The sequence below is a fragment of the Grus americana genome, chromosome 2 (genome assembly GCF_028858705.1).
Source record: "Grus americana isolate bGruAme1 chromosome 2, bGruAme1.mat, whole genome shotgun sequence".
Lineage (NCBI taxonomy): Eukaryota > Metazoa > Chordata > Aves > Gruiformes > Gruidae > Grus > Grus americana.
In genome coordinates, this window is record NC_072853.1 from 35,388,654 (window position 1) to 35,414,909 (window position 26,256).

A 26,256-nucleotide genomic window follows, 5' to 3' on the forward strand; every position below is an offset into this window, starting at 1 on the left:
GGCATGTGCCTTGCCTCGGGTCGAGTAGGACGTGGGAGAGATTGTGCTTGGATGTCTGGAGTACTACCACTTGGGGGGGAAAATGTGTAGCATTCCAACAGATATAATTAATGACAAGTGTTGTTGTCTTTCTCCTGTGCCATCCACCCACTGGCTGCCTGGTGCTGACCCCTTGCTGTCCTGCTGACCTCTCCAAAGTTTATTTTAAAAAGGCATCCTTGCTTTCCCAAACTTTTCAGCTAGGCTTCCCTTGGGCTTCTCGTTCAGTGCATGCCCAGGACTATGCCTGTGTCCACTGCTCAGTGATCAGACACAAGTGTTTCCATTAGAGGGATGATTAATGGAAACTTCCTTGGGAATGGGAAAGGGAGAAGTGGGTAATACAAGTCAAGAAATGTGTTAAAACTGAACAAAGGAACTTTGTTTAAAAAAATAACTTATTTTACAAGTGTGCTGCAAATTGCCTTTACTCTCTTGGGTCCTGCCCACATCAGTAAAATGCGACAGTTGTTTCTGCAGTGGCGGGCTTGAAAGAAGTTTATTCTTTCAACCCGCTTTGTAGGGAGTGACCACATCAAATAAATCCACCGGCTGAATTGGCTTCTATGTCGGCAGATTTAGTAGATATAGGGTTTAATGCTGTGTAGTGCAGGTGCATGGAGGTTTCTACATCTAAATGCAAAGTAATAAAACAATGTACAGGACTGAAGAGTATACAGGAATCCGAACTGGCTATTATGAGAGCACAGCTGTTGTTACTCCTGGCTGGTAGCATTCTCCAAAGAGAAAACTGTATGACTAAGTCCCTCATTTGCATGATGAGGATCACAGATCAGTTTCTGTCTGATCTCAGGCCTTGCCTCATCCTCTGCTTACCCTTTTCTTGTTACATTATGTTAGAGGCAAAAACCTGTGTCTTCCATTTCCATTAGACCCCGCGCTTAGCTCTTCAGATGCCCAGAGACAGCATCCACCGTGTCAGCCAAGGCAACCTGCAGACTGAAACAGTACCACAGTGAAATTGGCAGGATGACTGATTTTTTCACTGCTGAGGGGAACTGGTGAAAAACGTGAATGAGGCACAGAGAGAATAATAACCATGGGAGGAGGCTAAGAGCTCTGTGCTGCTGCTGCCATGGGAAAGTGGAGTGCTGGTGTTTCTAGTACTACCAGGTAGGACCTTCCACAATGCTTTACAGGGAAGAAGCATCACTGTTTTTCAGGAGAAATCAGTGCTTTTGTTGCTTGCTCTTATTCTAACAGTGTATTAAGAGCTTTGTAGAGACAACAATAGAAAATGCTATCTTCCCACAAGTGCACAACTTCCCACAACAGTGCAGGCAGCTCCTCTGCTCGCCAAACTTTGCTGTTCGTTGGAAACAATCAACTCTGACTACTTGGTAAGTTGTTATTTGGCATGTGCACATCATATTCTTTATGAAGTCAATTTTTCAAGGCTAGAGCTTGATCCTTTTGCCAAATCAGAAAAACTGGGCAGTTGCACTGGGCAGTGCAACAGGGAGACTGAGGCATCGGGGCTGGAGCTGCTGGTTTCCACTCAGCAAACCAGGTCTGAAACTCCTTTGCCATGTGTACAGCAACAAATAAATTCCTTTTCTTCATTAAAACAGTTCTGCACGTGCTCTTGCCCTCTCCCATGGCCAAACCCTGTTGTGCAGGATGTGTTTGGAAAAGGCTGGTGCTGGTTGGGACCTCCACGTGCCTGGGCAAAGGGAAGGCCTGCCCCTCCCCTGCATAGCAAAGGCATTCTGCTTTTGTGGCATCTGGGCCACTGCAGCTGTTATAAGGAGGGGTTTGCTCTTTTTAGAAATTATTAGCAAAGCAAGCATGTTGTTTATTAAAATGTGTAGTGTACATTGTGAACTTGTAACTGCGATGATAGAAAAAATATCAGCAAATGATTCTGACAATTCATTGAAAACTCCTTCCTGCCCCTACCCCAGTGAAGGGTGGGAATTACATCTTGATTGAACATGCAACTTAAAAAATATTTTTTTTTTTACTTTTAAGTTTTTCCATTAGAATTCAAAATAATTTATATTCAATTATAAACATTACAAGTTAAAATTGCATATTGAAAATCGTACCAAAATTTGGCGGAAAATTATTTGACTTTAGTTTTTCATATATGATCAGCTTTGATGAAATCACTGCAATAGATAAAACACAGGAGAGACAGCAGTCACAAAGAGCAGATAAGACTTTTTCCTTGTTTCCTGAAAAGCACTGTTTATGTACAAGTGCATCGTTAACTCAACGTGCAATTGCTGGTAATGCTGATGCCAGTAGCACAGCTTTAAGCCAGGCATGATATTGTAAATCAGAACTAGAGAAGATCAAGTATTAGTAATATAGAAATATAAGAAGCATATATATGACTGTATGAGGGAACAACCTTTGTGTAAGTACTGCAGAAGATACTTTCTTAAGAACGGCTTTACTCATTTTAATACAATCAGGTTTTTGCCATCTTCTTAACAATTAAACTGGTATTTCACAGTCTGTTAAGTGTAATAATGACTAGATTTTTTTCACCCCCTGAGATTTTTGAGTTTTTGTCAGCTACCATTCTTCATTTCTTTTATTTACATCTAGATATTCCTTTACTGCAATTGAATGATTGGTATTCATTCACTGTATTGTTAATTGTAGCACCCTTACTGGAGAAGACTAACAAGCTTTGTCAGTTCATTACTGCTTCTTTGTTTTCTTTTGCATGATTAATACCCATTGTTGATACCAAGATACAGTGCAGTCAATTGTGGCTTAAAGACAAGAATGAGATTAATGTTAGGGAAATATAAATTATTAACCAATTTGCAGGGGTGGTTGATTTTAATGAAGTAAGTTTCTTTACTAAGTACATGTATAAATGATCAAATTCCTCTATGGCATAGCTAGAAAGAAAGAAATGCCATTGCTTTCCACAGCATTTGTGAAAGGGAAAGTGATTGTATCATATTAACTTCTGATTTGAGTAAAATATTTTTCAGCCTTATAGGATCTTAAATTGAGTGGAAACAGGTAAAAAAAAAAATTGATAGATCATAGATCTCACCTTCAGGGCAATTGGGTTTTCCCAGTGCTTTAGAGTCCTTAATATTGTGTGACTTGCATCTTGTGAAGCCTCACCTAAAAAGTACACAGTGGTTTTACACTTTCCAGATGATATCTGTAGACAGAGAATTGGCCATACTCTTTCAGATATCATCTAGACTGGCACATGTTTTTTCAAATCTAGAATAATTTGCTTCTGACAGCCAGGCAAGGAGAAAAACTACAGTTTTGAGGTAGAAGTATGGTCTATAGAAACACTGCATTTTCCTGAAAGAACTGAAAAGTTTTCAGTGTTTGAGCTTCTCTTTTTGTGTGTAGTCCATAGGAGAAAGACATATGCTGATTGGCATATATATTTCTAAAAATGAGAGTGAATATTCCCACATGACAAATAATGAGGACAAAATGGGTTTCACAGAGGAGCAGGTTGAAATGCAAGAGGCACTGGGGTACATTAGGAAGCCTTCTCTTTTACTGTTGGTCCCAGGCTCATTTTTTGTTTAGCTGGATGTGTGTTGCAGTTTAGTAAAGACACACAACAGAGCTATTATCCTCAATATGGGGATTAAGTTGTCTTCTTTCTCTAAGTTTTAAAAAAAATATTCCTCATTTATGGGGAAAATGGTTAGATAAACATGAAAGTATTCCTCACTGATGGCTGTTTCAGGGACTTGCTTTATTTTTTGTTAGAACCATTGTAGTACTATCATTTGCAGACTGACATTGGTTTACATCGCAGTTTGGATGATCTTCTCCAGTTGTATAATCACAGGCCAGCATGCAGAGTCTGTGGGTGGTTTTAAGAGATTTTCTAGGCTTCTTTGTTTCAGGAGTTTGGTGTCCAAACATTATATGATTTGTTTATACTCATTTCATTGTGAAGGAAAGAATAAGTCTGATCTCCTCTCTTTATTGTAACTTGATAGCATGGCAGTTATCTCAAGCATGGTTTCAGTTAGGTCTTATTTTTGCTTGAAGAATATTACTGTATAATATGCATGGTTATGAGTGCATTTTCTCAACTTCTGGTGACAGCCTTAAAAAGCTAGTGGTTCCTTCATGCTCTGATTGTATTGTTTATGTGTATTAAATTCTTGGAGCTAACTAAGACTGGGCATAATGTTTTAGTCTCTACTGCCATTTAAGTTACATTAGTATTTCTGCTTTTATTGTGAGTGTGTTGATTTTAAGTGACTTTTAATTTTACTCTATCATGGCAGACTAAAACTGCTTGTAGCCTGATCCTGGACACCGTCTCATAGGGTTTGCATACATAAGCAAGCTTATTGGAATAATTTACATAAAGAGAGCTTGAGTAGTGAAGGATTATTATTATTTTTCTTAATAAAATCTTTTATTAAGATACAGCTGTATATTAATTAACATGCCAAATAAGGGAAAATATTAGATAAAACAGCATCCTGAAGGCTTTTCTTTTTAGCCATGGTCAGAGCAGTTGCTAGTGGTTTCCGTGCTTTACACAGTAACATAGCCTTACTCAGCAAACATGAACTTGGACTCTGTTCTTTCCACAGCTTGAAGGTATGCATAATGACATGTCACAGGAGATTGTCCCAATGCAAGTAGAGCTATTTATCTACCTTCCGAGATAACCAGAGCCACTGTATAACAAAAACTTAAAATACTCAGGATTGCACAGGGAAAGCATGAGAAGGACTATTATTGCATCCTACCGGTTAAAGAAGCTACTGAAAAGCAGAAGTATTGGATTGCAGTTCCTGCTTTCAGTTCTGAACTTGGTTTTAAAGTAATGATTAGATAAAAACCAGAAATTATCTAGGGAGCATGGGATGATCCTCAGGATAGCTCAGTAACTGCTGTGATCATTAGCCTATGGAGTCAGGCTCTTCCTTGCACTATCGTTTCTTTGACACATGAATCTTGAGTAATTTTTTCTGCAACAGCTGAACCTTCCCTATCACTAATCCTGGAGGTTAGATTGTCACCTAAGACATAGGACATGTGGTTTTCTGCCTTAAAGCTAAGAAATCTAAAATCAGTATGTCTTGTACTCTGGACAAGCGTTGTCTCATCCATGTCATTGACAAAGTGGACATTAGATTGGATGTGGTGGTCGGTCCCTGGAACAGGCTCCCCCGGGAAGTGGTCACGGCATCAAGCCTATCAAGAGTTCAAGGAGTGTCTGGGCAATGCTCTCAGCTGTATGGTTTAGTTTTAGGTAGTCCTGCAAGGAGCAGGACTCCATGATCCTTATGGGTCCCTTTCAACTGGAGATAGTCTATGATTCTATGACTCTGTGGAAAAAGGGGAGTCTCATCTCCATCCGCTCCTCTGGTGGTCATCTTCTCAGTGAAAACAACGAGCTCTGTTCAGGCATGTTGAAGAGCTGGAAGAGCCAGCTGCCTTGAGGAGAGGATTGTGCATCTGTAGATCCTAGCCGATCGAGCTGCCAGGTCCTCTGAATGTGGTCCTGGCTTTTCAGCTGGACTCCAGAGAGGAGCAGGAGTTCACCTCTGGGCTTGGAGTACCTCATTGCCTGCAGGTAGCTCCATACTCAGCATGTAACTTTCTTAGGTCATTCTTCAGAGAAACCTGGCTCTCCTCCTAACACCAAATAAAGAAACTGAGTACTTAACTTTAGACCTTTGATTTTATTCCAGGGATGTGCTATTTAAAACTTGTAAGCACCTGAATTCTTTATTGAATCTAACCCTGACAGGTTATTTTGTAACTAGCAAGATTTTGAATAAGCTCTTTTTGACAGCTGTGGTTAATGGATTTTAATAATAGGTGCTAGGATGAAATGATAAAATAGCCGTTAGCAGATCTTCCAGACTAAAAGCCAGCTGTTCAGTAAAGTTGCTGGACATATATCTATATTTTCGACTGTAACTGTAAATGGAGGAAAAGCAGATCCATAGTTGCAGAGCTCAGTTAATCAGAGTCAAGGATTGTCTAATCTGTATTGCTGAGCTGCCAGTTGGAGAGGTTCCTGAATTTAAGAAGTCAGAGTTCTTGAGGAAATCTGGTTCTTGCCTGTTAACATCTCTGAGTACTTTTTGAGCTACCTAGTACCTGTGGTATACCAGTCTTACCAGAGAAGCACACAGGACAGTATTCATGGAGATGACTGAAAGTGACTGATGGGTCCCACATCATCAGTACTCTTTTTATCTTTCTACCTGTGTTGCAGTAGCAGCCAGAAGTAGGAGTTAACAACTGTAGAGCAAATCCAGGTGCACACAGCCAGTTCCTACCTAAACAGCAGTAGAAGCTGAATCGGAGTGTAGATTTGGCCTTTCCATTAAAAAAGGAGCTGCAAGGAGTAGAAAATGTAAAATAATCCAGTAAAAAGTACATCTGCCACTTCACAAAATGAATAGGAAGGTATCTGCTATAGATTTTAGGTGAAGACTAATCCTTCACCTGAAGATGCATTTGCTAAAGAAATGATTGAATTTGTGTGTAAAATAGCAGCACTGGACTAGGCGGGGGGAAAAATATGTATTACGAGAGTTTTCTGCAATGCTGTCATTTAACTTGATCACTGGAATGATGATTCACTGAAGGCAGATTGGTTTTTTATTTCACCTTTAGGAAATACTCAAATACCCTCACAGGATTTTGAGGTAAAAGGAGAAACAATGAAGTCATGATACTGCCCCTGTATTGGAAAAAAAACCAGGTATTAATATTTTACTTAAAAAAATATATTATCAAAAATATGAATATAAGCTTGAAAAAGGATAGGGGGGGACAGAAATAGTACAGCTTTCTTTTGTTGCTATAAACCCAGGGCTTTTCTTTCCTCCTTGCTGTATAATAAAGGCAAACTTTGGGGCACTTGAAAGGTATTCTCATACCTGAGATAGAAAGCTGAATCTAAGCATAAGGCTCAAACTCTTCTCCCCTGTACTAAAGGGCTAGACAAAGTACAGGTTGCATTTATCCACCAGATTCAGCAGCATCTTCCAGGTTTTCCAGACATTGTCAGAATCCTTAGATCCAAATGGTACATTGGAATTTATACATCTAATCTAAAATAAAAAAATAGTCTGTGGAAGAAATCCTCTTTTTAAAAATTAACCTTTTCAGCTGCCGTCTTCTGTCAGAATATGTGGCACTCGCCATGCACTAGCTCTCCCAAAAAAGTGATTTTATTTTGCAGTTAACCTCTAATTCCAAACTCTGAGAGCTAGGATTGCTGGACGCTATGGGCTAGTAAGGAATGTATAGGAGCTTAACAGCAGGAGCAACAGACCCAGGTTAAAAATTCAGTGACCAGGAACAAATGTGCCCTTTATTTCATCTCCCAGCTAAAATCCTAGATACAGTTTATTGGCTTTAAACTTTTCTCATTTAGTAGAAAAATTTAAGCTTAACGTTTCTTCTTAATCACAGCCACTTTAAATGGGACATATATAGCTCTATAAATTAAGCTAGCACAGAAGTATTCTTTGTTTAAAAGACTTGGAAATTGTTTCACAGTTAACTATTAAATAGTATCTAAAATACCTGGAATTTCCTCTGAAAAGTGTACACCTTTACTGAAAATGACAAAATCAAATTTACACCGAAAGTGATGGAAATGTACTACTGGATGATCTCAAAGTCACGAGCTAAGTATATGTCTGAAAAATACTGAGCTAAAGTGGTTCTCCAAGGTCACAGCAGATTAGTGGCAGAGTCACTGCCTGTTGAATGAAACAGATTTTTTTATCCCACAAAACACATCAAGAGTTCACGTCTTTTCATTTGCTTTGAAATTAACTAGAGACCTCTTAAAATTTTTTAATGCAGAAGAACAAACACATATATGAATGTGCCACCACAAGCATAGTCAGTAGCCCCATGGTTATGTATGGCACTTGTCTCTGATATTTTGACTGGAGAGTCTATCCTGGACCTAAAAAACCTTTTCTCAAAACTGACAAATTCTCATAAAAAGGTTTGTTTCTTGATTTAGTGTTTTTCTGAGAAAGAATTTTGACCAGCTCTCCTCTTGACTTCTAGTTCAGTGTCCTATCCAGCTGGTCATGTGTGTTCCCCCCAGTCAATATGCATGAGTCTCCTCTTTGAGGAGTAGCAAGATCTGCAGCATCTTCATAATACTTCTGATGTACTTTTCTTCTCAGATTTTGGGTCTTGACATAAAAAGGCTGGAATGAAGGATATGGTGTTGTGCATACCCAAGTGAAGGCAGGGAGCCAACAAAATGCTGTTGTAATTACAAGTGAACATTCTTGTATCATAAAACTGCAAAGAAAAAGCTATAAATCAGAGCTGGCCTGGTGGTCCCTGGCAGCAAAGCACAGGAGATTTGAGCTCATTCCCTGAGCTAGCCAAGAGTGGGATCCTTGCGGAGACAGCGGCTCATTCCAAAGGAAGGGCATTCCTCGTGTCTCCTGAGTGATGGTCATGAAGCACTGATTTTGGTGGGAGTCAGATCCAGCCTTCAGCCCTGCAGGAGTGATAGTCTGAAGAGGGCTGGCCATTGTGGAAATTAAAGCAAGTTGAGAACTGGAGGAATTTTATCTTCAAGGGCTCTTGTGTGCGTGTTTAGGAGCCTACCGCTTTCAGTGCACTATTGTCCAAATCTATGTGCACTATTCACTGCGCTAGTGTCCAAATCCCATATTTGATCACTTATTGTTGTACTTGAGTATGTAAGATTGTCCTTTAATTCAGGTATGCAGTTTCATGTTTCCATACACTCACTCATGACACCAAACTGTGCTAAAACCTTTTTATGGGCATTGAAAAATGAAATTAAGTAGCACTATCCAAAATGTCTCTATGGAAGTTCCTGCCACTAATGAACATGGATCAAACTTCATCTTCAGTTAGAAATGGGTTTTTCTTTTATCTTGGAACATTTTTCTTTTTTTTTTTTTTTTGATGTCTCATGAAGATGTAGCTCTTTAAAAATCATTGATTTGTCTGGATAATTTACCAATTTCAAAAATAAATAAGTAAGTAGAAGGAGGGTAGGAAAGTATTAAAGCTGTAAGTGTTGGGCAGTTTTCTAGAAACTTTCTTTAACACAAGCTGTGTGGAGGGAGGTGTTTCCTGTCTCTCTGAAAGACGGGGCTTGAGCTGAACCCACATTTACAAACAGTTTGGGAAGGGCAAAATAAGATGATCTACTGTTGTTAAAATAAAAAATAGAAAGATCCTGAGAGTGTACAAGTGATTACTGCAAAACAAACCCCAAATTGACAGCTGCACAAACAGCGCTTGCCCAGCAGTGGTAGTCAGCTACTAGGAATGCCCAGTTTCCCATCAGATTGGTAAGAATTTATAATTAATAGCACATTTGGGGACTCTACTGTAATGAAAGCGCAGTTTAATCTGCTAACCTGATTATGGAGGAGGTAAAGGAGAGAGGGCAGAAATTCACAGTCTTGCTTTGCCGAGTACATTATCTCCCTGTTGATAGCAGTACGAGACCAAGACAGACAGTGTTTTCCAGAATCAGCCCCTGCACCGGTTTAAGAGCTGCAGTCCTGAAAGGTGAAGGGCTCTTTCCCAAACAGATGTGACCCCCTTCAACTCTGATAAACTTCCCGAAAAGATGAGGGAAATCTGTACCGCACAGGATGTGCTCAGCACATTGAGGGATTGAGTAAGTAATGTCCCTGATAATTGTGGATACCTCATTGTAGGAGTCAGTTTTTATTTAAATTTTTTTTAATAGGAGTATACACATCTGTCTTTATACCCAGCAGCTTTTCTGGCCCACAAGAAGTCCTCTGTGATTTTCCCCAACTGAGCTCAGTGGGATCTCTGTCAGCTGCAAGATTTATGTCATCTTTTTCAGTCCTGAGAACTGTTCCTTAAGCTTTTCACATCTGGATTTAATTGGAAAGACATTAAAAGACATTAAGTGTGCTGGAAAAGCATATTTTAGAGAAGATCTTTATAGACACTTCCATTAAAGGAGCTGATGGTTGTAGGTTAAAATGGGATGAGGACAAGCCATCAACAGTTAGCAAGGACAAAATTACATTACAAACTACTTCAGATGAGAAGTTCGACCTGTAGTTCTTGGGCCTGACTCTGATCTCACTTAAATCAACTTCAATTAGGAGAAAAATACCAGTTAATGCAGTGTAAAAATACCCTGAGATCAGAATAAAAAACTTTTGTCTTTTGGAAACACTCAAGTTTCTAATTACATGCCATATATGCTAAATATAACACTTTTAGCTGTCAGTCTGGATTTGGTACTTTGTTGGACATACACGCATGCTTGTAAAATGAGGCTTGGAGAATAAGAGGGGGCTTGGTCGTTAGTGCTCTGAGGGTAGAAGCATCCTTCTCTGAATGCGTATATGCGGGCCACAGGAGTAGAGTTACACAGAAGCAGACATACAAGTACGTGGGCTTCATTACAGATATTGTAATGCAAGAATCTACAGCCCCATCTAAACTCCCCCATTGTTCCAACTACAATGTGCTGCTTGAAGAAGCCAATGGGCAGTCCTTTGCATTAAGTGTGATCTATTGCTTTTGTCTTCAAACCAAAGTTTCTAGACATGTTTAGACTGACAGGCACTTAAAATCTAAGGTAATGGTTTTGGTATGAGTGAACAAGCTTTCTTTCATTTTAAAATTACTAAAATATTTAGGAAGTTACTCCTAGGTCTAAAGCAAAGTGTACAGTCTTTAGAAATAGAAACATGTCAAGCTTTAAACAAAAAAAAAATGTATTTTTGTAAAACACTGGGGCAAAAAAGTAGTCTTTAGAATATTTCAATAAAACAAATTTGTTAGAGGCTCTCACCTGTCCTCTTCTCTTAAAAGGGAGTCTTTTTCTCTGCTATGTCATGGAAAGTGTTTAACATTAATGGGATGATTATAGTTTGCTGGATGATAGTGACAGGAATGAGGCATTTGAATTAAAATTGCGGCTGCGGTGAAGACTACCTTTTTTTTTCTTTCTTTCCAGAATCTCCCCCTGCCTGTCTTGAGCTATGATAAAATGAATGTAAACTAGTAAAACTGATTCTTACGTTTATTGTCTGACCTTGGGCCAGTTCTTTATGTGCTCGTGCACTCTCTCTTTGCTTCATTTTCCTTCTCTTTAAAAACAGCAATAATAAAACTACTTCTGGTCCTTAGTGCCATTTTTATTTCATGAAGAAAGGGGTATTTGCAAGTAGAGGTTAAAAGTATTTAAACGCTAGTGAGTGTGTTTTACAAGTTCAGTTTACTTTACATGGAAGAGTAACCATATTAAAGTAAGCATTGAGTAATACTTGATAGTTTGAACTTTGTTCAGTTTTGGTGTGGATCTTTGAGAATTCATAAAAATCTTTTAATACCCATTTTTTTTGACCACTCTGCATGACCAGTTGCCTAAGAAAACCACTTAAATAACAGAACAAATGCTTATATGTTGTTTAAATACAGCTCAGTTTAGAGCTCATTCATTTTGTTAAAACAGTTCTGGCTACATCTAACTACTCATCATATGGGTCAGGGCCCATTCCTGGTGGGGAATGACACGGTCTTTGCCTCGTTTATGTACTGCTAGCTAAGCAGTGAAGGTTGTGGTAATGATGTTACAAACAGGATGGAACTGTGGAGGTTATGCAGATCAAGAGGATCATCTATTGCAGCATATTTTAGAAGTCACCATGAACACAGCCGAGAACCTCAATCCCCTTATTTAAAATCAAGAGGTCAAAATCTCCTACAATACAGATAGGGTTAATGACAGCGGACTTGCAAATCTATGGCAGTGATGTGGAGAAATGCCTATAAATAAATAATTAAATAAACCAAATCGTTCTGAGAACACAGCTGACAAGGATATTTTCCAGCCATCAGTGATGAAAGAGACAGTGATTCATGGCCTTTCTTCCCTGCTGGTGCAGGATTTTGCCTGAGGATATACATTCTGCTGGTTTCAGTTTTGAGTTTAAAGCCACGTTTCTTAAAATCGCCTATAATTTTTGTCTGCAGCTTCTCAACCATGCTTGAGTGTTGTCTCAATTGCATGTTTTAAATATCTACCTACCCATACAATAATTGGCCATCGAAATGCTCTCATTTGGAAGTATCTAAGTACTGAAAGCACCTATTTTACTTAGATGTCTACCTCCTTCTGAAAGTTAGTGTTAAGTAGCTTTTGTCCAAGCTTACAAAATTAGAAGCCGGATTAATTTGAAGATTAATTGCTGTCTGGTGAAATTCTGTTGTATATATTTAGTGTAAACACTTGGAAATTTAATTTTAAAATATTTTTCTCCATGTTGATAAGTCAGCTGTGATGATGCATGATTCTTTCTGACTTTGTTCTTTCAATTGTAACAATTGAAGAAAAAATATGAAATTTCAATTTAAGAAATAAATTTACTTTAAGAGAACTTCCAAGTTTCTAGACCAGAACCAGTAAAGACTGAAGAGTATACACTGAAAAGGTACTGAAATTATCCGACAAAAGTGGCTTGATTAGGACTTATTTTACCTGCTGATACTGGGGCCGAACTTTCACACCTCACTTCACTGTTAGAGGATGTAGACACACCTCAGTAGATACTGGCATTGAACCTGAAAGCTCTTTCAAGATGTTAATGAAGTGCCAAATTACTGGTTTGCTGCACAGATTGCCACAGAGGCAAAAGTTAGCATTTTGGTAGCACCTGAAAATGTTGCTCCTCCCAGCTGAGAATACCTGAAGAGGGAAGAGTCTGAGAAGATACAGATTTAAGAACATTTCTTTTCTCAGTCCCACGTGAAGAGGGAAGAGTCTGAGAAGATACAGATTTAAGAACATTTCTTTTCTCAGTCCCGTACAGATCTTTCAGCAATCGTGTCCTCTCTTATTCCCACCCACAAGTAAGACTGCAATCTAAACTTGGCAACCAGACTAGCCTCTCCACACTGGATTAATCTGTTACTTTAGCGTTAAGGTTGTTGAGTTTGACATTCAGTATTATTTATCAAATACTCTTCATATGAAAGCATACCTTTTAATTGTTTTTTAAATCAGGTGCTTTTCAGTATAGTTTTCTCTCTTTGTGGCTAGAAACTCTTGAATCATCATTAAAGCAATAGAATTCTTTCACCTCAGACGATCATGCAGCTTTTTCTTGGGCTTTGAGATAATGATTTGCCATTCCTTATGTCTGGAATTATTGCATAGTCCCAAGAATGGTGGTCAGATTTCTAGTGTGGTGGTTCACGTGCTAAAATAAGCCATGCTTAATTGACTCTCTCTTCTGTTAACTCAAGCAGTCTACTTCAGTAGATTGTTGAAGATGAAAAGCTACAGAAATAAAATTCCATGTTGAATAGTGTCTTTCACTCCATCCACTTCTTAAGAAGACTGAGAGGCATGGAGGAGTGAATACATGTGTCCGATAAAACTAGGTGGAAGGTGACATGCACGCTGTTGTTGATAGAAGCTCTGCTTAATATATTGGAAAAATTGTTCAAGAACAGTTAATCCTTGCTTTAGGATTACCCCCAGAAAGCTGGCAAGGTCAGGCTGTACGTGGATTGTGTGTCATTTAAATGCTGGCTGCATGAGGTGCCTGGGGGTAGCGTTAACTACCACGTGGGACTTGTTCTAAGCTACATCTGTGAATCATCGTTCTTTGTTTGAAGTTACTGGACTCCTTCTATCCTCCAAGCTCCTTCTCTTGACAGGTGCAATCAGTAGCCTTAATTGCAGTGCCTATCAGGTGACTATGCCTTTGTGCAGAGATTAATCAGTTTGGAAAATGCTATTTCCATGTAAACTACATGAGTTAATCAGATTATAACCCTGTGTTTTTCATGCATATCATAAACTGTGTGAGGAAAGGGCTTAAAGTCATTTAATTAAGGTTTACATTGTACAGTGTGAAAAGCCTTTCTGAATTTAATTTTTAAACAGATGTTAACATTGGTTCACATGAAATCTAATCAACTGGGGAGAACGGCACATTGTGAGGAAAGTGGCGAAAACTCCTAGCAGAAGTTATTGCTTGTGATATAGTAACTTAATTTACAACAGAAGCTGTGGGGGAAAGGGATTTGTTTGCAATACCCATCACCTAGTTTTTGTTCAGCTTCTATGTGGCCAAATTGGTAAATCCAAGAGAATTAAATGGGTGTGTTCAGGAGTCAAATTTTAGCTACTTTGTGTGTGTATATACATAAGTCTACACAAGTAAATATATCTTCCCTTTGTGCAATTGTGTATCCATGCAATTTCGGGTGTGGACAACTTAAAGCCAGGTGGAAGCTTGGTCAAAAATTTCTTCGAGAGAAAGCAAAAACAATCACCAAGAACAATAATTTTAAATACATACAAATTTAAATAGTTGCTTAGCTTTGGGACACTAAGTCCTCAGGCTCACCTCTACAGCTGTGATATTGTTGGGGTTTTTTCAATAGCCTTTAAATGTGAAATTTAAATCCACATATTAAAAAGTCATGAAGCGCATCTCATTACTGATGCAAACAGCTTTGCTGCAATGTTATTGCACAGATGATATTGACTTTTGAGGCCTCAGCTGTCAGGGAGAGAGAACCTCCCTGCTTTAGAGGGCAATTTTTCTCTTGGCTTAGAAAACAGATGAACATTGATTGTTTGTAAACACACTTGCTACCGGTTTTGTTCATGCATTAACTCTGTTGTTCTCTAGGCTTCTGGCTTGTGAAATCAAGGACTAGAATTAGATCTGTCTATCATTTTAACCTGGCATGCAAGCATTTTATCAAGTCTAAACTTGGGCACAGCCTGAGATTGTTCATGTATATGGCATGTGGCTACAGGCGGTATGACCGCTATGAGTCACTTGACTTTGCCAACTCAACCTTGAACTATGAGACATCTACTAAAGACAGTAAAATCTTGTCCTTCATGACCTACTCTGGACCCTGACTTAATTCAGTTTTGCAGCATAACTATTTCTGCCCATAATTTTCTGTCTTTAGAAAACACTGATTAAGGCCAAGCGGAATATGGTTTTTAATGTACTTAGAAAACTGGTGATGTTAGGAAGCATATCACCACTAAACTAACAGTATCAAGCAGTGTGTTTATTAGGATTGTCTCAGACCTCCTTGGTAAAGTCAACTGGAAGGGCCACAAAGAACAACAACCTTTTACAATTTTTGGTTTCATGGAATAATCTGAAATGCAATATAGATTTAAGAGGAAAAACACAAACCACATACTGTGCTAAAACAAACATGTGAAAATTTTATCATGAGGATGTGGTTCTTAAATGCACATGGGCTAGTGTAGTGCCTGTCTGCTGTTCTTGCTAAAAGAATGATCTAATGTTACTAGATTGTCATCATAAGATGCTTAATCCCTAGAGTGAGAAACAGGAAGAATATTCACAAGTTTCAATGCTATTTACTAATTGCCAATTGACTTGAGGAAAGCTAAAAAATGACTGGAAACATCCATCCCCATCCTGATACACACACACACACACACACACACTCTAATAATGGAAATGGCAGCCAAGACAAACAGCTAGCAGTGCGGTGCATCCTGTTGGCATCGTATTTTTGGCACTGTTGTAGCTACACAGAAAACAAGTGATACAAGAAATGTGTAAAGACATCTGTTCTGTAACCTATGGGGCTTCACTCACAAAACAGTTGTAAAATCTTCTGGGGGAGAGAAAAATTTCTCTATATCTGTGCAGATGCTCTATTGTAAGAAAAGTATCAATGGAAGGAAGTGTTGAGCTTTTAAAAGAGGAAATTGTTCACCAGATTCACTGTCAAATGTTCCATTCTTTTCTTTCCTTTTCATTTAACCTAAGTTATCTGCTATTCACAAGTTATATTTAAGCCAAGTGGTGTAAATCTGTTGGGACTAATAGAATTGAATCATGGATTAAATTAGCCTAGTGTCTACTTGTAACTCTTCTTCACTGCAGATTACTTGGGTTCTGTGTCACTCTGCTCACTATTGAGGTCACAGCCTCTCAGCTACCAGCTTCCTTCCTGAATCCAGCATCTTCATGTCTGTCTAGGGGCACAACAGGGAGAGGAGAAACATTAAGGACACCTATTAAGGTCCAAAGTATTTTCTACTTACCAGCTTCTCTTGGCTTTGCTGATCCTTCCAAATGTAAGCAGGCTGTGGGAGAAAGAAAAAGAGTTTTTAAGACGCTGCAAGGTGTTCTCTACCATTCATCTGCTGCCCTTCAGTCACATCCCCTGAACGGACATTTGAAAAAGGAAAGAAACTTTCCCAAAACTCAAATGTTGTTGCAAAAGTCAGGATACCAGTAGTTAGGCTTTCCCCACAGGTATCCTATGGAGAGAGAGACATAGTTCTATGAAAAAGAAATCGGACCTCCTATAAACCTGCAACATGTTAGAAGACTAGAAGATAAGGAGGGACTGTGAGGTGTAGAAGGTTGGGAGGACTTGGGGAAGGAAAGTTTAGCTCTGGGAGCTGGGGGCAGCTGGGGACATAGGTGGGAGAGCATTTAGGAGCAGGAAAAAGTAGGGACCTGGGTAGGAGGACATTTGTGAAGAAGTAGAGGTGATTGTTTTAAAAGAAGTCAGATCTCTGGGGTGGATAGTAAGGAGGAGTGCTGGAGTGGCTTGGGAAAGATGTGGGACTCTGGCAGAAGGTGTGGGGAGTGGGGACTCGGTAGCGAGAACCATGATCTTTTGAAAAGATCATCGGCTTCCAGAGCAGCAAAGGTGAGAAGCCTAGCAATGACGGACAGTGTAAAGGGCTGGCTCTTCACAGTGCTCACACAAACACCCTGACACCTCTACTTGGAAGATCAAGGATACAGGTACAGGACTGCTTTCCTGCCGCTTCCCCGCTCTGATATTTGGTTTCAGAAAGACATTAGATCTAAGATCTTATCTTTTATATCACATTTCAGTTTGGGAAGGGCATGGCTTGAAGAAGAATGAGATGGAAAAATAAGACTGCATCATATTACAAGCATTAGGATTTGGATGTTGTCTTGGTATTAAACATGCTTATCATTAAACACCTTAATTTGTACCTTCATTTGATGTTTCCTCTAATTGTTCCATATTTACTTCCTTGACACCCATATAGTGATGATCCATGCTTACAGGCAAAGAGTTCATTATTTTATATTGTAGCACTTCTTCCCCTGCTGTTAGAAGAGAAGAGATGCTCTCATCATCTGTTTCTGTTGAAATAGTGGCTACTATTCCTCCAGGAAGTTCCAAAGCAGTTTTTCTGGACAGCAACCCTGAAAGCTGCTCTGTAATTTATGTGGTATGCCTTGCAATAGCCAGTTCTATGAGTAAAACAGTAGTAAGTAACAGATGTACTCATATTCAGAGCGATTCTAGAAAGGAATTTGGAAGTTTGGGTTGGTCTAATAAATCTCTTGATGATTTGGGCATCAAGATCAGACTGTTCTGCATATCATATGGTGAACCTGTGATCTAATCTTGAATGAAACATTACTTGGCTCTACTTCGTACTAACTATGATCAGGGCCTTTTCATCCAAGCCACTGTACAAACAAATAACCTGAACAAACAGTTCTTCAACAACAAGTTTACAATTCACACATCAGTCCCGGAAGCTAAGAATGGATGTAAAAAAGTAAACAAGGTGGGTTCAAAAACAGATGAGGTAGCAGTTAAACTGTGTAGGAGGAGCAGATGTCTCAGCTTCCTTCTCTCCTTCCAGTGCTACCCGGTTATGGTTTTTGGCCTACCATACCTAAGAAGAAAGGAGATCCTGACTGTTTTGCTAATGTGCATCAGGAAAAATGGATATGAGAAGACAGGAGATTCTTGTGTGCCAGTCTCTACCCATTGAATTGTCTGGTTCTCATAGTTGCTAACCCATGACTGACTAAAGTACAATACAGAAGCAGTCCTGCGCAAGGAAGCACAAGAGCCCAAGTTGCTCCCCTTCCTCACATGATGAGTAGTGCTTGCATTGTGATGAAAAGAACCCCAGGGAGAGGAGGAGAAGAGAGAAATTGGGATGAAGAAATGTGTCAGGTTACTGGAACAAACAAACTAGTTGAGAGGAGAGTAGATGAAAACCCCTGTTGCCACTGGGAGAAATTATTTGGTTTGAAGAAACAGTGATTTTGCTGTGCAGACAAGACCCAGGATGGAAAGGCAGATGGTGATTAGAGCTTATAGGAGTTGAGAATGCATGTCTAAAACTTCAAGGGACACTATGAGGTGGTAGAGAAAGAGCTGTCTTATAAAAAATGCAAATATATCAAAATGTCAAGAAAACCAGAAGAAATGAGGAAAGAGAGAATTTATTCACCGGGGAACTCAATGGGTGATAAAAGTGAAAGATCCTGTAATGGGAGAAGTTGTTACTGAGGTGAAGATGAGGCTCAGCTCTTAGCTACAGCATGGAAAAGGGATAAAAAGATGCAGGCAGCAGAGATTTTAAGATGAAGGGGAAAATTATGTCAATGGATGGGAAGAAAGTGCAAGTAGAGAGCAGGTTAGCTGTCAGATTACAGGGGGCCCAGAACACATGGTAAAGGTAGAGTGGATGGGTAACAGTCATAATCAGAGGTTTTCCAAGACACTTTAAGAAATGTTTAGCTTTTTATTTGTTTGCTAGGGCAAAAAACTTCACAGACTAGAAAGATTCCACCTTCATGGCATTATGGGTGGGAGTACCTTGTACAGTCTTAGCAGCTGGTCATAACTATAGACAAATCTGTGATACATGGTCTTTTACTTTAGGGCAACCTGGCAATTCTTGTGCTGTTATCCATCTCACCAAAATAGACATTGTCTAATAATATTTAAGTTGTGTAAACACACCTTTCTAGGGAAGGAGCTGTTGAGAGAATCCAGGCAAAGAATTAGTACAAAAGCAAATCTAATACTTCATTACAATGGCAGCTCCTGTTCCGGACAGAGTCCCTGCTCTCCAAAAGGAGTGGGAAATGAAGATAGAGACATGGATTCTTTCTGTCCCAACCATTAAGAAGACAGCAACTTCCAATTTTCTAAACGGCGGTTGTTGCCTCACCATGAAGAACAGTGCCACAGGGCCTGCAGTCATTTCCAGTGTTTGAGATGTTACCTAAGGTGACAGTGTCTGTGAAAAGATACCTTTGCCCATCCCCCCCCATGATTAGTGCTGAATGCATCTTAGGTGGGCATGATTAAAGAGAAAAAAAAAATCCGGTTTTCGGTTCCGCTTTACTTTTCACCTTCAAGACAGAACTGACCTCAACTGTTTTGTTGTGCTGGGTGTGTTTTCAAAGTCAGCCACATCATGTCTGAGAGTTTCATAATCAACCTTTGCTAAATTAATTACAAAAAAATCATTTGTCTTTTACCAAAGCAAATTAGGGGTGAGAGAAGAACAATTTTGAGTCCTAAAGGAGAACTCGTGAAGATGAGAGAGAAGCTGGTCAATAAAGAACGCACTTGCACAGAAAAATATCAGCTGAAAATTAATTATTCTTCTATTGTTGATGATTCATAATCACCCCATATTGGCTTCCCTTATGTATAAGACATCAGTCTGCTGCGTTTTTCGAGATCCGGTCTTGGAGTATCGGTAGTGACCCTCTTCCCATTGCTCACACCTTCTGCAGTCATCTGCAAGACAAGAGTTAGTCCATAGGAGCTCCAGGAAGGATGAGTTCTAGAAAAGCACATGGGGAAGCTGGAGAGACTTTACAGGCCAGAGAGGCAAGAATCCTAAATGTATATCGTGTTCTTCGTGTAGGTGATGAAGCTTGCATTAACACAAATGGAAGTCACTCATACCCCCAGGAAGAAGAAGATATCCTCAAACTCGTACACAAGCACAGCTGTTTAACAAGGCGCTGCTATGTACCCTGTCTATTAGCTCTGTAGCCTAAATGGCTTCAATATACAGAAAATTATTTAAATGCAAAATACCAAAGTACACAACTTCCTTCATTTGGTATTAGTGCAGTTGTGTCAGTGGGTTTTTTGACAAGTCATTTTTTCTTTAGGCAGCGTTAAGTGCCTTGAAACAGTTTTCAGAACAAGGACTGGATCCAGTGGAAGGGGCTATGAAAGTTGAAAATGGCTCACATGAAAAGTAAGTACCATTTAAATCCTCTGCATTTTAATGCCTGTGTGGCATGGAAGATAAGAAATGTTAATTAAGAGCTTAGTTGCCCTTTTAAACCTCTGCAAAAATATTACCTCTGGAATTTACTTACAGTTTTTGACAATTTGAGAGGATAAACAAGATTTCAGGTTTAGCGTTACTGATAATATTTACTAATGAGCTATGAGACAGTCAGTCCTCCTATGGAAATCCTAAAGAAAAGGATTTTCTTTTCATTGTATGGATTCTGTGTAAGTAGCATAATATGATTTTTGTCAAATGTGTTGTAGCACATGATATTGCCTTTAAATACGGATAGCTATCTGCCAATAAGTCCTTCTGTCCACAAGATGAGTTTTACCCTAGAGAATTTAAAAGTAAGTTAAAATTTCTTTCAGGTCTTAAAAAACTCTTACATGGAATATTAGCTTTAAGTAGTAGACAATAGAACCAGGTTTCATGCTGGATTTTCAGTTTTTTAAGGAAGTGGGGTTGTCTGTCCAGTATAGATTTTTTCTTTTTCCAAGTGCTAGTCTGTTTACATAAGAAGGTAGTCTTGTGTTACTATATAAATTAGGAAGTAAAAGAATAAGAGAAAGAAGACTAAAAGTGGCACTTGGAATTTTCAATAGAGGTATCATGGCTATTTATAAACTAATTTAATCAGAAACATTTTTCCATATGATCTCATCAGCATAGTATTTGAACATAAATATTGTTGTTTCACTTTAAAATGTTACCTTCCACGGTGACCTTTGAATCTCATGTGCCATCTGCTAATAAACATGTCTTAAAGATGTGCAACCCTGGACCTTACCACTCTTGTTAATGTATTAATCTTTCAGACAAGTCAAGCATCTGGGAGAGAAAGCAGACAATAAACAGACTAACTCAGGCACCATTGCTCAGGACTGCAAGGATTCAAAGGCTGTCGTCTAGGAGCTTCCCAGCACCCACGGCTGCCACTGCATCCTTATAAACCTGTCAACACGCAATAGGGTGTATGTGTACAAGGAAATGAATGACTAATACCATTATTTGAGTCTTATGTGAAGACAACACTATTCTAACACAAGAGATAGTATACATGGTACTGTTTATTCAACTGTGGAAAAAAATAAAATTGAACATTTCCCTTAGAACTCGAGATCAGAGCATAACTCAATTGCCCAGAGGCAGAAGAAGTCTGATCATGTTACTGGAGGTTAAAATAACAACTAATTAACAAATGTGTTAGGAAAAAAAAGGAAAACTTTAAAATTGATTAATATTGAGGAAAACAAGTCAGCATCGGTTCAGTTATACAATTTTTTCGTAGTGTAGTTTTAAGTTCAGCTTACTGTTTTTTAAATAATGCTTGAATATTTTAAAATTAACCAATGACAGTGCTGTGAGAATTGTAGTTGTTGTCTTCATATATAGTCATACAGCTTATCTTTTTATGCAGACATTATGCATTCTTCATTCTATATGAATATGTATGACTTTAAGATACACTACTCAGAGTTGTATGCAAACAGAAGTTTAAATCATGACAAGTATTTGCTTAACATGAACAGATGTTAGTTATGATCAGTCTCGATATACTCCGGGAAAAAAGCAGATTTGATTTTCCTTGCCATAATCAGTTAAAGAGGCGTCTTGCCTCCAAGCAACATTTTCCCCTTCAATTCTGCTCTCTGTTGTGTGAAGCACATCTACACCCCATTCTGTGTGTTGTATCAACCCGCCGTTTGCATCAACTGAGTGTTTTTAATATCTGCATTCGGACCAAGAGCAAAAGGTAGGACTGCACCGTTACCAAGCCAAGGATGGAAAACTGTTGATGTAAAGATTATACTTTTGTGAAAGGAGTGGCAGCAGAGATAAGACCTTTGGCTGCTCTGTACCAGCATATTTCTTGTAAGTGTGTGGCCAAATGCAGTAAAACCACATCAGTTCATGTGTACAATGACAGTGTCGTCTCTTTCTTTATCATTCACAGGTAGACAACTAAGAGAATGAAGTGAAAAAAACAACAATTACAAACGAACAAATGACTGGCTACCATGCCAAAGCTAGGGTTCAACCTGCCTTTCCCTATGCCACCACCTTCTACATCTTCTTGTGTTAGACCAATCATCCTGGCATTTAAGTAATTTATTTATCCAAAATACAGATATTTTATTTTATGTAAACCTAATGCAATAAACACATAAAGCTTTGACCAACTTCACGACAGCCACGACAACACTGCACAAGGTTTTAGCAGCATGTAAACCAGGCGTCACAACCCAAGTGACTCACGCAGGAAAGCAGACAAACGTCAGTGTAAGGAAATGGTGCAAGGTACGGTGGCATTGATTCACCTCTGGCACAGGCTTTCAGGGTAGCATGCATCATGCTCTTACAGAATCAGTGGTCACTAAAAATGTGGAGTCCTTTTTTCTACTTCATGATTCTCATGGGTATGATTCACTCTCCCCCCAGCAGATGAGGAGCCTTTATTCTAAAAGTTTGCCGTTTTCTAGGGTCTGACTCCATAAAAGAGTCAGGAACAAGCTGAGTCTTTCAGTTCCCACAGAACTGGGACATTTCCAGAGGCATTTGGCACCTGGCAGGCTCAAGTTATTCAGATGGCAGCATACAAAAATACTTAGCTCTTGCACACCATCTTTCTCAGGGATATGTTACCTGCCTAATTGACAATGGGACCAGAAATTCTACTGCTCCTTCACCTCAGCAGCGAGCTCAGAGAGCTCAGAAACAGGCTCGGCCTATGCTTTAGCAGTACCTGCCAGTGTGCAGAATACAAATGGTATTACTGTCCCCTCCCATGGAGAACAAAAACAAAACGAAGAGGCAAACCCATTCCTTGACAATTCTGTGCTTTCTGGGGAGAATGTGACAAGGAGACAAGCAGTTATGGACTCCCTGGCATTCACAGCACCTCCATGGTGTGTTCCCTGTCCAGTCACTGCAGAGAAACCCTTTGTACTGGTTTGCTCAGAGGTTCAAGGTACAGCTTGTTACTTGGTGCCGTTCCCTAGGCACAGCCACAAAAATGTGCCCAGTAAACTTCAGATCAGTTGCTGTGTGGCAGATGGCCTCTGCATTGAGCTCCAGGCTTGCTCCATTGCATGTGGAAAACAGCAAAGTGATGCTTGCCTCGCTCTAAATGAGCAAATTGCAACCAAATGCGTGCAACCAGCTGTCTAAGCCCAAGATGGCTCATTCAGCCCCTCCAGTTGAGACGATGGTAAAGAAAGATCATCTCTATGAAACTATCATCATCGCAGGTCCTCTTGCTGGTCAGAGGCGTGCTTGATTCTCACTGACAAAAACCAAGGCAAGTAACTGAGCTGGGGGACTTGTTCTTTTTCTCAAATCTATAGAAACATGGAGCAGATTTGGGGTGGGAGTCAGAGCAGCAGGTTTTCTAACTATTTTCCAAGTGCAGGACTGACTAATAATTGTCATAATCACAAGTCAGAAAGGTCTGTGCAGCCTGAAGTGCACACAGATGGCAGTTTTAAAACACCTCCCAAGCTGCAGGTTAAAAGCCTCACCGAAGAGGCTTCAGTGAAGGCTAAGACAAAGCTGTTCCTGGCATAAATCTGAAGAAAGAGTTCCTGCTCCCTACAGGTACGGATGGGAACATGGAGACCTCAATATGGAGCTCATCAAGATACTGCACCTGAACAACTTTAGTGTTACCGTGGCACTCCAGGGCTCCTGTCTCAATGCAGAGGTTTTACTCTGTTCACCTGCATATCATGCATAAGAAGTTTCTCAAAGAAAATCCTGCAGTATTCACACACATATATGCAGAAATGAAATTTAAATGTAGTTTGGGATTGTCACTAGCAACCTCCCAAGAGCCCGAGGAAAATTCCTGCACCAGAGATGTTGCAGCAGCCAGTGGACTGGTCTCCAATCTTCAGTCTTATTGGTTCACAGCTGTTCTTCTTAGTTCCTGAGCTGACAGCATCTGAAAGTCCCTACTTTATTTTCCCACTTTATTTTCCTTCAATAACCTGATTTTTTTTTCTCATTTTGCTTCCTAAATTTAGGTAAGAGTTGGTAAATAGGGGCATGTGGAACAGAGCAATATTTCTATTATTTTTGTTCAATAATTAGCTAATGATGGACACTGGAAGAGTATCAATATGTCTTGAATGTTATTAGTTCTAAAGGAGTTGAGTTTTCTTTTCTGACAGCAGTTAATTTTTTTCATTTTTATTTTTTAGATTATACCTTCTTTGAGGTAGAGACTTTGTCAAACTTCTGTTCGCAAAGCACTGACAATAGTTTAGTTCCCTGTTTAGCACACATCCCATACCTCTCATTGTGGATCTCAGAGCACTATCAAAGATGAGCAGATGCCGTATTTTACAGATGTGGATCTGAGGTGCAAACTGGTGCTTAGGAATAAGGCAGGAATAAGGAACAAGGCTTAGGATAGACAGTCTGCCTATCTAGCAGACTACTGAGGGCACTGTGGTGAACACTGTGTTCAACTCCTTAAGGACTCAGAACCCAAACTGTCATCACTTCTGGACCTATAACACTCATTAATTGGGAGGAATTATGCTAAAGACAAAATAGGACCCTCAGGTATCCTCTCAGAAAATCTTCTCAACACCTTCTGGGGGTCAGTGAACTAAGAACTTGCACAGGAAAAGCCTCATCACTGAGTAAGTGGGGTATCTGATACAACTTGAAGGACAAGAATTCGCACAGTTCATTTTATATCTGAGTTATCATCTCCAATTGCACACTAGCCTGTCAACAACTCAACACACTCTGGAAGTTTTTGTTCTCGCATTGGCACGCGTAGCACTGATTCCAAAGGGACAGATGTGCTGCTTCCAACAAATGCAAAATGCAGCAGCACCAGGGCCGTAGAGTGGAGAAGAGGGTGCAGATTTCTGTCCCCAGCCATCCCAGCAGTCACCTCCCATTTACAGTGGAGCTGAATTTACCCCTCAGCTAGAGTCCCCACTGAATTCAAGAGAGAATTATGCCAGAATATATTTTCCCCTGATCAAAGTCACAGTCACAGGATTTAAAAGATTTAGCGCTCCGCAGCAGCATTTTTAAAGGGTCTTTGGATAATGAGCAGAGAGGAACCTCAGGAGCTCTTGTTCCCTCTGCCACCTCTCCCCTCTGAAGCATGAGGGAAGGTCTGAGCCACAACAGATTTTAAAAATCAGTAGGGGAGTAGTCGGGATGAATGACTGCAGGAATATGGAATCTCCTCCTCCTTGGCCTGAAGTGAAAATGAAATCGAATCCTTCCTAAAGTGTACGCAAAGCCCTTGATCTCTCTGACAGTACTTTACTACATGCATTTTATTGGCGGGTGGCTGCTTGTTGTTGTTCTCGTCTCTCTGGCCTGCTCCAATTCCCCACGACACAGCAGAAAGTTTCCCGTTTCCTGCAGTGAGAGTTGAGCACAAATTTTAAGCTGGATTTGTTTTCGAGTTAATAGGCAGAGGGTTGGGGTTTTGTTTGTTTGTTTCAAAATACTGTGTAAAAAAATACGCTTGGTAAAGTCTCTTTATCCTCTCCCAGAAACATCCATCTTTTCCCCACTCTCAGCTGCAGCCCATAAGCAGGTAAGATTTTCTTTGCTCAAATAACAATGGCCTTTGCAACCCTAGAGAAAAATCAGCAGAGGCTGGAAGGTTATTTTTAATGATGGTGAAGAGAGGGACTTGAACCTGAACACAACATTGCATGATGATTTCGTGTGCTTTGAGGGGACATCGTTCTGTGCTGGGTGGGAACAGATAGTGACTGTCCTTCACCAGCTTTCCATCTCAAACACGGTAAGTTATCGGCACTGAGCAGCAATGTTCGGTGCATATATTTGGCATAGCTCCCCAAGGACATCTCCAGAAGAGCTGGAAGGAGAGAAGCATGTCCTGAGTAACAGCTTGCTCTGCCTTTCCCTCCCCACAGCCAAGGAACCCCACGCTGAAGGGGTAAGGTACCGTCAGGATGAGGCACAGGGAAACGCGGCTTCCCCTCTGGGTATTTACCTCTCGTGCAGGTCCCTTTCTGTTTGTAACTGCATTCCTGAGGCGTGATACGAGCTGAGCAAGCGTGTACATCGGTAGATGAGACGTGTGTGAAGTCTTTGGTGGTATGATTTCTATTATTCCACAT

At 39.8% G+C, this 26,256-nt stretch overlaps 1 protein-coding gene across 6 annotated transcripts in view; it reads left to right on the forward strand.

The window, feature by feature from the left end:
• Positions 1-22,055, forward strand: part of STAU2 (staufen double-stranded RNA binding protein 2) — a 178,009-nt gene extending 155,954 nt beyond the window's left edge. For 5 of the 6 annotated variants that reach the window (XM_054814527.1, XM_054814524.1, XM_054814528.1 and 2 more), the window contains 2 exons: positions 20,004-20,092; positions 20,950-22,055. In XM_054814527.1, coding sequence (XP_054670502.1) covers positions 20,004-20,092; positions 20,950-21,043 — 183 coding nt within the window. In that variant the 3' untranslated portion in view covers positions 21,044-22,055. Of the gene's footprint in view, positions 1-19,750; positions 19,942-20,003; positions 20,093-20,949 lie in introns of those variants that run through there. The other variant, XM_054814526.1, reaches the window with a different exon arrangement.
• Positions 22,056-26,256: the final 4,201 nt, after the last annotated feature.